General features: G+C 44.7%; 1 protein-coding gene across 1 annotated transcript in view; it reads left to right on the top strand.

Annotated features, from left to right (window-relative positions):
* The window catches only part of LOC147338356 (uncharacterized), a 33,192-nt gene extending 24,943 nt beyond the window's left edge, over positions 1 to 8,249 (top strand). The window contains exon 8 of the mRNA XM_086261384.1: positions 6,866 to 8,249. Coding sequence (XP_086117510.1) covers positions 6,866 to 6,959 — 94 coding nt within the window. The 3' untranslated portion in view covers positions 6,960 to 8,249. The remainder of the gene's footprint in view (positions 1 to 6,865) is intronic.
* Positions 8,250 to 13,682: the final 5,433 nt, after the last annotated feature.

The following is a 13,682-nucleotide window of genomic DNA, read 5'->3' as shown; positions in this document are numbered from 1 at the left end:
GTGGCTACAATGTAGCTTGCCATCACCAGTGTGTGAATGTGTGTGTGAATGGGTGGATGACTGGATATGTAAAGCGCTTTGGGGTCCTTAGGGACTAGTAAAGCGCTATATAAATACAGGCCATTTACCATTGGGCTGGATTTTTTGCGAGCCATTGGTGGTGTACTGGACTTAGGCAAAGGCTTCCTCATACTCCCTGATGGGAAGAAGGTGCAGCTTATTCCTCCCCCGGTCTGCCCAGCATCTGCCGCGGCGTCCACCTCCACCTCGGAGACCCCCGCAGACCCGCCAGCAGAACAGCAAGCGGGGGAGGAGGAGAGGCTCTCAGCAGTGAGGAGCATCTGGTCAAAGAACTGTGAGGGGCTGACTCCACAGCAGCAAGAGAGTCTATGGCAGGTACTAAGAGAGTTTAGTGACATTTTTGCCCTGAAAGAAAGTGATGTTGGCTTGACACACTTGGTAGAGCACGTCATTGAGACCGGGGATGCCCAGCCTATTAAAGTGCGCCCCCGCCACCTGCCCCTGGCTCATGAGGAGGCTGCTGACAGAGAGTTGTGTGAAATGATGAAGGCGGGCATCATAGAGCCATCTGATAGCCCGTGGGCCTCCGCTGTGGTGATGGTGCCTAAGAAAAAAAGCCCAAGGATGCGTTTCTGTGTGGACTACAGACCACTCAACAAAGTGACGAAAAAGGACTCTTACCCCCTTCCCAGGATTGATGAGTCTCTCAATTTAGTAGCTGGATCCTCCTGGTTCTCCACCCTGGACCTGCGGAGTGGCTACTGGCAGATGCCACTGGCCCCTGAATCCAGACCGAAGACAGCCTTCTGCACTAACAGGGGACTATGGCAGTTCAAAGTCCTGAGCTTTGGTCTTTGCAACGCTCCTGCTACCTTCGAGAGGCTTATGGACAGTGTGCTGGCTGGCGTCCCACAGCAACGGTGTCTGGTTTACCTGGATGATCTTCTAGTACACGGGAGCTCCTTTGATGCTGCCCTGGATGCCCTGAGACAAGTGTTGGGGAGGGTAGCGGCTGCAGGCCTGAAGCTGCATCCCGACAAGTGCCACTTCATGAGGAGGGAGGTGGAGTTTCTGGGCCACAAGCTGGGTCATGAGGCAATCAGCACTTTGGAGGAAAAAATTCACACCATTACTGAGTGGCCCACACCAGCAGACCAGAAACAGCTCAAAAGCTTCCTAGGACTGGCGTCTTATTACAGGAGGTTTGTGAAGGGCTTTTCCTCTATAGCTGCACCCCTCTTCCGCCTGCTGCAGAAGGACCACAACTTCATCTGGACTGTCAGCAGGCATTCAACACCCTCCGCAGATCGCTGACAGAGTCCCCAGTCCTTGCCCCCCCTGACCCCACCCTGCCTTTTGTCCTGGACACTGACGCAAGTAATGTGGGGCTGGGAGCTGTGTTGTCGCAGGTTGGGCCGGAAGGTGAGAAGGTGGTGGCGTACTTCAGCCGGGTCCTGAACAGGAGTGAGTGGCGCTACTGTCTCACACGACGAGAGCTGCTGGCCGTGGTGGCAGGGGTGAGACACTTTAAGTACTACCTGTGTGGCACATCATTTGTTATCAGAACTGATCATGCTGCCCTCCAGTGGCTGATGTCTTTCAGGGAGCCAGAGGGACAGGTGGCTCGCTGGCTGGAGGAGCTCCAAGCCTTCAATTTCACTGTGGAACACAGAGCAGGGACGCACCATTCTAACGCAGACGCCCTCTCTCGCCGCCCATGTGCTGCAGCTGGCTGCCGTTACTGTGAGAAGCGAGATGAGATAGAGCGGGAACTCACGACAATAGACGGAGCAACACAGCTCGCCTGCAGGGCTCTTCTGGTGGTGGATGCAGTGGAGTGGAGGGCACGGCACGAACAAGACACTGACCTGCTGCCAGTCCTGCAGTGGCTGGAGAGGGAGGAGCAACCCCTTTGGGAGTGGTCACTGGGTTTTCCATCTGTACCAGGGGGCTGTGGGCCAAGTTTGCAGCTCTCAGGCTGAAGGAGGGGGTGTAGGAGCGTGCTTGGAAGGATCCTGCCACAGGGGAGGAGAGGTGGCAGGTTGTGGTGCCAAGGTCGCTGAGGTCAGCTGTGCTGGAAGCCTGCCATGGGAGCGCTGGCTCCGGCCACTTTGGGGTCTCCAAGACCCTCCGCCGCCTCCGCCAGGGCTACTACTGGGGTCAGCAGTGGAGGGATGTGGAGGACTTTTGCCGCAGCTGTGATGCATGTTCCTCGCACAAAGGGCCACAGGACCAGTCCCGGGCGCAGCTTCAGCAGCAACCAGCAGGAGCCCCAATGGAGCGAGTAGCTGTGGACGTCATGGGCCCATTTCCTCGCACAGACAGAGGAAACCGCTATGTCCTTGTGGCCATGGACTATTTTACCAAGTGGCCGGAAGCATATGCCATCCCAGATCAGGAGGCTGAGACTGTCGCTGATGTATTAGTGGAGGGGATGTTCAGCCGCTTTGGAACAGCAGAGACCCTCCACAGTGACCAGGGGCGTAACTTTGAGTCCAAGGCATTTGCTGCCATGTGTGAACGCCTTGGGACTAAGAAAACCCGCACCACCCCACTTCACCCCCAAAGCAATGGACTGGTGGAAAGGTTTAACAGGACGCTGGCCCAGCAGCTAGCCATCCTTACCTCAGAACACCAACGGGACTGGGACTACCATTTTCCCCTTATCCTCATGGCCTACAGGTCGGCAGTGCAAGACTCCACCCAATGTACGCCTGCCCTGCTCATGTTAGGGAGAGAGCTGAGAACTCCTGCAGAGTTGGCTTTTGGGAAGCCCCCGGATGCGCCAGAGGCACCACCAGGCCGGGACTACGCAAGGAATCTGCAGGACCGGCTGGATTCTGCACATTCCTACGCCCGGGAGCAGCTGGCGAAGGCAGGCCTGCGCCAAAAGAGGAATTATGACATCACCACTAAGGGGAGGCACTTCCGTGCTAGGGAGCTGGTGTGGGTCTACAGCAAAAAGAAGAAAGGACGGTGTCCTAAACTGGATAGCAGCTGGGTGGGGCCCTGCAGCGTCCTGGAGCGAGTGGGGGAAGTTGTTTACAGGGTGCAGTTGCCTCCTAGAGGGAGGAAAGTGGCGCTGCACAGAGACCGGATGGCCCCCTACAGAGGGCAGTCCCTCCCCTCCTTCCCTGAGGGACGTGTACAGAGCTCCCATGACCCTGCTCAGAGGGGCCCCCGGCCAGAGCTGCGTTCCCCTCCCTCGGACTCTTCACCTCAAAGCCCCGAAGCTCCGTGTACACCCCAGGGGCTCAGGAGGTCAAGGAGGGAACGTAGGCAACTACCCCGCCTCAGAGACTGTGTTGTTCCCTCGGGGACGAGGAACTTATTGCTGGGGGGCAGTGTAACGATGGTTAAATGTTATTTTACAGTGACATGTTGGTTATCTCTGCACACTGTTGTTATTTCTTTAAGATACATGTTTGGTTGTGCTGCAGGAAAAAGGGAGTTAATGTGTGCAGGAAGGGGAGGGGGTCCTTGTTGTTGTGTGACTGTGCGGGGCTGAAGTGAGGGGTTGTACGAGTGCACTCTCCCCAGAGTTAACGGCCTGTGTTACCGAATAAACGGACAAACTGAGATCCAACCATCTGGTTCTTGCGAACGTTACAATAACATGAGCAAAAAAGGGCAGTCATGATTACAAAATAGGGAGGTTTCTTTTTTTTTTAACATAGATTAAACTCGTTAAATAAAACAACAAGTTTATGTCTGTGAAGGTTCTCAGTCATCCAGGTCATCGTAGTCAAAGGAGCTTGCAAAGAAAAGCGTCTGGACTTCTTTAAGTTACTTGAAGACGTTTCACCTCTCATCCGAGAAGCTTCTTCAGTTCTAAGGTCAATCTGGGACTCTCCACCATTTGATCTTAGAACTGAAGAAGCTTCTCGGATGAGAGCTGAAACGTCTTCAAGTAACTTAAAGAAGTCCAGACGCTTTTCTTTGCAAGCTCTTTTGACAACAAGTTTATGGGCTTTCATGTTATTCACAAGTTTCAGCAATTTAGCCCAGAGTTTAAAGTCATTCAGCCATCTGTTTATACATGGTTTAGCTTTTAAGTATCTGCATTTGTGAATAAAAATTTTTCCCATTAACAAAAACGTCCTAATCAACAGGTCAAAATCTGCATTCTCAGCAAATATTCCAAATTTTATTACTGTCACCGTCAAATGCGGTAACTGAATTCTCCTGGACTGTAGCCAGCTCCACATGTCAGTCCAGAAGGAGTGCACTGATTCACAGTAGAAAAACAAGTGATCCAGACTTTCAATATCATTTTCACAAAATATGCATGCGTTCACATCTACGTTAAATTTCCGTCTTAAGAATTCATTGGTTGGATAAATCTCATTTATGATTTTAAAGTGAACCTCTTTTACTTTAGGAGAAAGAGGAAGTGAAATATACTTTTTTCTTATCGCCTTAACCTCCATGGTCTCAAATTCTTTAAGGATATAATTTCTTTTAACCGGATTTGGGCAAATTTCATTTATCAAAATATTCCTGATCACTTTGTTTGTAAACCTGCTGTCACCAAATTCAACTCCAGCTATGCAGAGCTGCCTCAGTCCAGGAGAAATTTTAGAGTGCACAATATCTTCTTTTATCATTGATCTCAAAGGGACTGGGATGGCTTTCACTAGGGATTTATATCTCTTAGCAGTACATCTTACCTCAAATTTCTCACAAAACGTCTCATGTATTAATAAGACCCCATTATCATCCATAAAATGAGCTACAGCCCAAATCCCTTTAGATCTCCATTCATCCATGTACACAGATTTCCTACACAAACGGATATACCTGTTGTTCCATATAGGGGTATTGTGAGGAATAAAGTTATGTTTATAGATTAATTTCCAGTAGAGAAGGACCTGCTGATGGAAACCTGAGAGTTTAACATGTAACGAACTGCAAAGTCACAACGTAACAAAAAGTCTATTCCACCCAAGATTATATATAGATTTAATTAGTTTTGGAGATATGGGCAGAGAAAAGGCTGGATAGATTAGTCTGGACAGACTGTCCATTTTGGTTAGCAAGATTCTCCCAAACAGAGTTATGTCCAATTGCAGCCACCTGTTTAAAATAGACTTACACTTTTCTATATTGGCACAGATATTCTTATTTTCTGTTGATGTCTTATCCTTGCAAATTACAATGCCCAGATACTTCACCTCTTTTTTGATCTGTATATTATTTATTGCTTGCAGGGGACACTCGTGCAGAGCTAGAATTTCGCATTTATTAATATTCAGCTGTAGGCCAGAAGCTTTGGAGAAGTGGTTGATCACCTCTAAGGCTAAAGGAATCTGGTCCTCATTTTTTAAAAACAGGGTGGTATCATCTGCCAGCTGACTGATTATTATCTGTTCACCCATCACAGTTAACCCGTCAATGTGACTGTTTTTAATCAAAATAGACAACAGCTCAGCAACCATGAGGAACAGAAGTGGTGAGCTGCTACATCCCTGCCTTATCCCTCTATTAACCTCAAACCTTGAACATGTACCATGTTATAGCAAAACAGAGCTGTTAATGTCATTATATAGCATCTCTATAACATTGATAAATTCCTCTCCAAAACCAAAAGACTGCAGAGTTTTAAATATGAACGTATGTTCAACTGAGTCAAATGCTTTGTAAAAATCCAAGAACAAGATGTATCCTCTCTCTTGGATTATTTCACTGTACTCAAGGAGGTCCAAAACCAGCCTAATATTGTTATGCATTAGTCTTCCTTTCAAAAAACCTGATTGTGTTTCACTGATAATGTTTGAGATGCCTTTCTTTAGCCTCTCAGCTACAGCTCCAGACAGGATCTTATAGTCAGTGTTTAGTAAGGTGATGGGTCTTAAATTGTCTAAAATTCTTTTATCCTTACCCGATTTAGGGATCAGGGTTATCAACCCTTGTTTCATGCTTGGCATCAGATCTTTTTTCTCTATCCATTCCTTTAATGCATCAAACAATAAAGTTCTTAGGTCCTTCCAGAAGAATTTATAAAAATTAGTAGTGAGTCAGAACAATAATAACAAATATAAAACATCAAACAGAGAATGTGCAGCGGTACTGCAAAGAAAAGAGAGGGGTGCGAGACATTGAATAATCAAACAAAGACATTAAACATATTACAAATAGATGGTTTTTAAAGGTTTTTTGGTGTGAGAAGAAAGGATTGTATTCACATAGAGTTCAACTTCTTTCCTGAAGGTGAAAAAGTTTGGCTTCTTACTTGAGAACTTAAAAGCATTCGAGTCTTTCCTACTAGAGTCAGTATAGCCAAATAGCACATTTAGGTAAAAAAGCACAAAATCCGATAAGACATCGCATAGAAGCAGAACTGAGTCGTACATGTGACAGACAGTGAGGTGGAATTATTCCTCAATATCACACTGGAATATGAAACAGCAAAAAAAACAAAACAAGAAAACGTGGACTGGGAGACTTGTCAGGGGAAATAAGGTTAGCCTACCATACATGTATAAACGAATGCCCTACTGTATTTCAGTAGCCCAATTATAGATGCCTTTAGCACCTTTAGGTTTGACCTAGTAATGATACAGCTCGGCTTCATTTCTTTAACTACTGTGTAGCTTAACCTACACGAAGTCATCATAATGACAGATTTATATTCATCTGAATCTGCAGTGTAACTGTGTTGGTGTTGAATCCCTACCTCAAGAATGTTGTAGAGTTAAAAGTATAGGAAAAGAGAACACTTAACCTAAAATATTTAAGTGTAGCACTTAAGTAAATATTAATCTTGGTATTCCACCACTGATTTATTTTTAACATTTATTGTGGTTAATTAGTTTTTCATTGTTTTATTCTACCTTTTGTCAAGGCAAAACTCAAGGGCCACAGACAGGACAGACTTGAAAGAAGACTTTCAACTGAAACACATTTGCGTAATGTTGCAGAGGTGGACATACAGATGAAGAAAAGAATTCTGGATATGATGGAGACATCTGAGAGGCGAGCTTCTGAACATCACAGTAAATTATAAGTCACTCTTGAGAGACAAGTTCAGTTGCAGATGGATTTTTACTGCTAAGACAAGTCATGCATCCACCACCACAACCTTTCAACCTGCCACCACACCATGGTGGGCACATCTATGCATGTGCACCACCACCACACGCTGTACCTGGCTCATTTCCACCCAACAGTACCATAACTGAGCTGCCAAGCAGCACACCCTACCCACCCCTACCTTTGCAGGGAGCAGGGCAATTTTTCTTCACACAAGCACTTTTGGAGGATGATATTTGAAATAATCTGCATCGTTACCTATGCTGGGAAATTAATAACTTATGTTGGGAACTTTTGGGGCTGCATCTGTATGCTCAACTGTTGGCATGTTAAATGTTTTCTATTAGCTATTATGCAGCTCAAATCCTTTGTTCAAAACAGCACTTTGACTTTGACTTAAGTGTAAGAGGTCTTCCTCCAAATAATCAGACCCAACCAATATAACCTCTTCAATAAAATTATCTTATCTTACATAAATAGGCTGTTGATTTTCTTTACTCATTTCAGTTATTACCAACAAAATAGTTGCATGTTTAATCATCTGGGAATTTACCCAGATTTATTTATTTAGACAGAGATCTTAACCCCCCCCAATGTTCAGCACAAAGTTACACCGATGCATGTTCAGGATCACAGTGCATAGATTGTGAAGTGTCACATATCCTGACTTACAATTTCTGTAGATATAACCGTTTATATCCCTCTCCAGGCAGGCGTTGCCGATTTGCAACAGTTAAAAAACGAACACCCTGATTACCCCACATACATATTTTATTAGTTTTTTTTACTCAGAAGTACCACTGCTGGACTTGGTTGTGCATTACCAACGAAAAGTTTAATTTGAGCCTGAGAGGGATATCAGTGATGTCATGCAATCTAGTCTGTGCGTCTGTCCTTTTCCTGCTGAATTACTTCAGTGACTGTAATCTATCATGTCCCCGCGGGGTCCTTCGCATATAGGTGTAACATAGAATCAGCCAATCAAATCGCAGCTTTTCAGCCAGTGTAAAAAATTATATATATTTTTTGCACTGAATCATCTGAGCACAGGTGCCCAACCTGGCAAAGATGCCCAACGGATTTACTTTACCAAATGGGTCATCGCGGCCTTACCGTATTGGTCCATTTGATTGACCTTGGTCTTTATTGTTTATTTTATTTTCACTTGCTACACACGGGACAAACATGATAAATCAACAACTGACAATGACTAATTAATATTAAAATCTGTAACATAATGTTTGGAGTTTAGTCTGTTACTGTTGCTATTTTTACCATTTCTTCTTGGAGCAACTGTAACCCACATTATTTCCTTAGGGATTAATAAAGTATTCTGATTCTGATTGTTTCAGGATGACCTGCCATCATCCAATCACACATCTGCTTACCTGCATCTGTTGCTCGCTTCTCACTTTTCGCGTATAGAATTTCGAAAAAAACATCGGTGCAAATTATAAGTCTGTATCATGATGTCTGGTGTTTTCGTGTTTGTTGTTTTGTTTTTATTTTCTTTTATTTTGCGAGTTGGTTATTAGACGCTGCCCCAGCCACTCAGAGAATCCCCCGCCGCCCCGCCCTCTCCTCCCTGAGCCGCAAGCAGCAGGCGCACCTCGCAAACGGAGGGCGCCCTTACTCCCAGCAAATGGGCGATAGAAAACCGATCGGTGCCTGTGACATCCCCGCTATGCGCTGGCATGACGTCGGGGCAGCATGAGTGCGAGCATTTTTTTTTGCCGGTGCCGGTGATGCCGCCCCTCACCACGATGCCGCCCCGGGCAACCGCCCGTATCAAAAACAGCTTCTGGTGGCCGGTATTGACAACTAACTCTTATGACTGTCTTGCTTCTCCGTAGCGTGTTTGGCATTTTTTAACCTTTATTTTTAAAAAATAAAATTTTTTTGATAAAATACATTTCGAGAAAGATTTCATTGCTATTATAATTAGGCCTTTAGATTGGCACCAAGGTTGATTTTGATTCATCATTATTTTTTTTGCAGGGGCACAGTAAATGTAATAATCATAACCTATAATGGTATATGATGTTTTTCACTTTTTCCACACTAAATGTTTATTACCTTGCTAACGTAAATAAAATTACAAGCTCAGTTTGAACTAGAAAAACATTTATTTTAGAAAGATAAACATGAACATTTATGTTGTTGGGGATGGGGAGAGAGACAGACAGGGAGAGAGGTAGTATGTGTCTGGGTGTGAGAGTCCTGCTCAGACGGCACAGTCGTTACAAATGGACACACTGTGGTCCTTGCATGTATGCTTCTCACATTTGCAGCAGGTGTTGAAAACTCTTCTTTTGTCTTTGCAAAGTTCGCACTGCCTCCTGCTCTTACATTTAATGATGGGAGAGTGGCCTGTAGCCGCTGCAGCAGTAGTCAGATTTGTGACTACTGCTGCAGCGGCTGATGAGCGAGGAAGGTGCCCTCTCTTTGCTATGTGTGGGTTCACCAGCATTTCTCCCACTTCTTCAATGAAGAGCCTCCGTCTGTGTCCTTTCTGCTTCGGCCAGGATGACTCGATTGATGTCCACAGGACGTAGGCATTGTAAAGTGAAACATCAAGGACGTTGTGGAAGAGGGCCAGTGGCCAGTAATTTGTTCTCCTCCTGCAGGAGTAGGTGCCAACAACCTAACAAAAAAAGAAGCATAAAACATACATATATATTAGACATGAATATGAGCAAGAATGAATAAATATATGCATAACTGGTTCATAATGACACCTACCATATCAAGGTTGTCGACACCTCCTTTGCATTTGTTGTAATCTTCGATTATTACAGGCTTTCTCTTCCCTTCTTTGCTCACGTCTGGGCGGCGGTGTTTTGTGCTTAGTAGCAGCACATTCTTGCCCCGTCGGGGGATGTAAGACACAAGTGTGTGGGTGTTTGTAAAAGCGAAGATGGAGGAGAAGATCTCTCTCTTTTTTGCCTGGAGCAAATGAGGTGGAAGCTCAGGCTTGTTTTGGCGAATTGTGCCAACCAGGGCCATTTTCCTCTTGAGTAGCTCATCTGCCAGTGCACAGGAAGTGAAAAAATTATCACAGGTGACGACGTGTCCCTGGAGCCCCTCTGTCATGTCCAGGACCACCCTCATCCCCTGGTTGACTTCAACACGATCTGGAGCTGCTTTGCCCGTGTACACCTGCAGTCTCCATGCGTAGGATGTTTTGACATCACAGGCTGCCCAAATCTTGATACCATATTTGGCCGGCTTCTTTGGCATGTACTGCCTGAAGCTACACCTGCCTTTGAACGCGACGAGTTGTTCATCCACACAGAGATCTCTGTCTGGGCTGAACAGCATCTCCAGGCGGTGCGTCCACATATTCCAGACTTTGCGGAAGGGAGCCATCTTGTCAACATGGCGTTGGGGGCGGGATAGCTTATCATCGAACCGCAGTGCTCTGCTGATGTGGTGAAACCTGTTCTCGGACATCGTAGCCCGGAAAATGCTCCGTCCCCATTTTTCACTCCAGAGGCTCTTCGTTGATTCGTGTTTTGACCTGTAAACACCGGACAAAACGAGCAGCCCCACATAAGCCCGAAACTCCTCTGCGTCTATATCTCGCCAGCCGGGAATTTTGCGATTCCCATGCAGGTTTGTCATGGACACAATATGCTTCACGATCTCATCCGTTAGAAACAGCGCGAAGCTGGATATGGGGTCAACGATTCGGAGAGTGGCATAGCGTGTAGGTCCCGGGGTCAGACCAGTGGCTGCTGGGATGTAGCGGAACGTCTCAGCGTTTGTGGGAGACCAAGATATTTTTCCATTTTTTGACGTCCATGCTGCTTCATCAATTTTCTCTCCGTTTTCATCTCCGGCCGCTGCTGCTTCATCAATTTTCTCTTCGCTTTCATCTTCATCCGAGTCGGAACTGGACCCCAGCTGCTCTGTTTCTGCCTCCGATACCTCTTCCTCCTCGTCCCCAGATTCCACGGGGGATAACGCGGAGCTATCCTCGTACTCAGAGTTCATGATGACTGGATATCACGGATATTTAAATAGATTTCCTTATGCGGCCAGGAGATCGTTTCTCTTGCCTTCCCTTTTGCCAGCACGTGCAGGACTAAACCGATTCAAAACTCTATCCGGTTAGTCGTCACGCATGGACCCTGCTTCCGGTCAGTCCAGCTAACGTAAAGCTACAAACATCTCTACTGTTTAGGCTACGTCCACACGTACACGGGTATTTTTGAAAACAGAGATTTTCCGTATTCGTTTTTTAAAAAAAAAAATCCCGTCCACACGTGAAGTTTTGAGAAAAATATCTCAGTCCACGCGTAACCCCCCCCTCCAACAAAACAAAAACAAAGGCAAACGCTGTAATGAGCACGCCAAAGCAACAGGTGGCGATATAATCCTAACCTTGCAGAAATGTTGGCCAATCGGAAGTCTTGAAGCCAGGGCGGGAAAGCATAAACAAAGACGGTGGAACTTTTTTTTACTTCCAACTTTATTTCTTAAGAACAATAACAACAAATATAAAAAGTTTGGCTTCTTACTTGAGAACTTAAAAGCATTCGAGTCTTTCCTACTAGAGTCAGTATAGCCAAATAGCACATTTAGGTAAAAAAGCACAAAATCCGATAAGACATCGCATAGAAGCAGAACTGAGTCGTACATGTGACAGACAGTGAGGTGGAATTATTCCTCAATATCACACTGGAATATGAAACAGCAAAAAAAACAAAACAAGAAAACGTGGACTGGGAGACTTGTCAGGGGAAATAAGGTTAGCCTACCATACATGTATAAACGAATGCCCTACTGTATTTCAGTAGCCCAATTATAGATGCCTTTAGCACCTTTAGGTTTGACCTAGTAATGATACAGCTCGGCTTCATTTCTTTAACTACTGTGTAGCTTAACCTACACGAAGTCATCATAATGACAGATTTATATTCATCTGAATCTGCAGTGTAACTGTGTTGGTGTTGAATCCCTACCTCAAGAATGTTGTAGAGTTAAAAGTATAGGAAAAGAGAACACTTAACCTAAAATATTTAAGTGTAGCACTTAAGTAAATATTAATCTTGGTATTCCACCACTGATTTATTTTTAACATTTATTGTGGTTAATTAGTTTTTCATTGTTTTATTCTACCTTTTGTCAAGGCAAAACTCAAGGGCCACAGACAGGACAGACTTGAAAGAAGACTTTCAACTGAAACACATTTGCGTAATGTTGCAGAGGTGGACATACAGATGAAGAAAAGAATTCTGGATATGATGGAGACATCTGAGAGGCGAGCTTCTGAACATCACAGTAAATTATAAGTCACTCTTGAGAGACAAGTTCAGTTGCAGATGGATTTTTACTGCTAAGACAAGTCATGCATCCACCACCACAACCTTTCAACCTGCCACCACACCATGGTGGGCACATCTATGCATGTGCACCACCACCACACGCTGTACCTGGCTCATTTCCACCCAACAGTACCATAACTGAGCTGCCAAGCAGCACACCCTACCCACCCCTACCTTTGCAGGGAGCAGGGCAATTTTTCTTCACACAAGCACTTTTGGAGGATGATATTTGAAATAATCTGCATCGTTACCTATGCTGGGAAATTAATAACTTATGTTGGGAACTTTTGGGGCTGCATCTGTATGCTCAACTGTTGGCATGTTAAATGTTTTCTATTAGCTATTATGCAGCTCAAATCCTTTGTTCAAAACAGCACTTTGACTTTGACTTAAGTGTAAGAGGTCTTCCTCCAAATAATCAGACCCAACCAATATAACCTCTTCAATAAAATTATCTTATCTTACATAAATAGGCTGTTGATTTTCTTTACTCATTTCAGTTATTACCAACAAAATAGTTGCATGTTTAATCATCTGGGAATTTACCCAGATTTATTTATTTAGACAGAGATCTTAACCCCCCCCAATGTTCAGCACAAAGTTACACCGATGCATGTTCAGGATCACAGTGCATAGATTGTGAAGTGTCACATATCCTGACTTACAATTTCTGTAGATATAACCGTTTATATCCCTCTCCAGGCAGGCGTTGCCGATTTGCAACAGTTAAAAAACGAACACCCTGATTACCCCACATACATATTTTATTAGTTTTTTTTACTCAGAAGTACCACTGCTGGACTTGGTTGTGCATTACCAACGAAAAGTTTAATTTGAGCCTGAGAGGGATATCAGTGATGTCATGCAATCTAGTCTGTGTGTCTGTCCTTTTCCTGCTGAATTACTTCAGTGACTGTAATCTATCATGTCCCCGCGGGGTCCTTCGCATATAGGTGTAACATAGAATCAGCCAATCAAATCGCAGCTTTTCAGCCAGTGTAAAAAATTATATATATTTTTTGCACTGAATCATCTGAGCACAGGTGCCCAACCTGGCAAAGATGCCCAACGGATTTACTTTACCAAATGGGTCATCGCGGCCTTACCGTATTGGTCCATTTGATTGACCTTGGTCTTTATTGTTTATTTTATTTTCACTTGCTACACACGGGACAAACATGATAAATCAACAACTGACAATGACTAATTAATATTAACATCTGTAACATAATGTTTGGAGTTTAGTCTGTTACTGTTGCTATTTTTACCATTTCTTCTTGGAGCAACTGTAACCCACAT

The sequence above is a fragment of the Aulonocara sp. 'chitande type north' Nkhata Bay genome, linkage group LG2 (genome assembly GCF_057382095.1).
Source record: "Aulonocara sp. 'chitande type north' Nkhata Bay isolate Kocher_YH1m ecotype deep benthic linkage group LG2, A_spYH_male_GT1.1, whole genome shotgun sequence".
In the NCBI taxonomy this organism is placed as follows: domain Eukaryota; kingdom Metazoa; phylum Chordata; class Actinopteri; order Cichliformes; family Cichlidae; genus Aulonocara; species Aulonocara sp. 'chitande type north' Nkhata Bay.
This window is presented reverse-complemented; position numbering and strand designations above follow the sequence as displayed.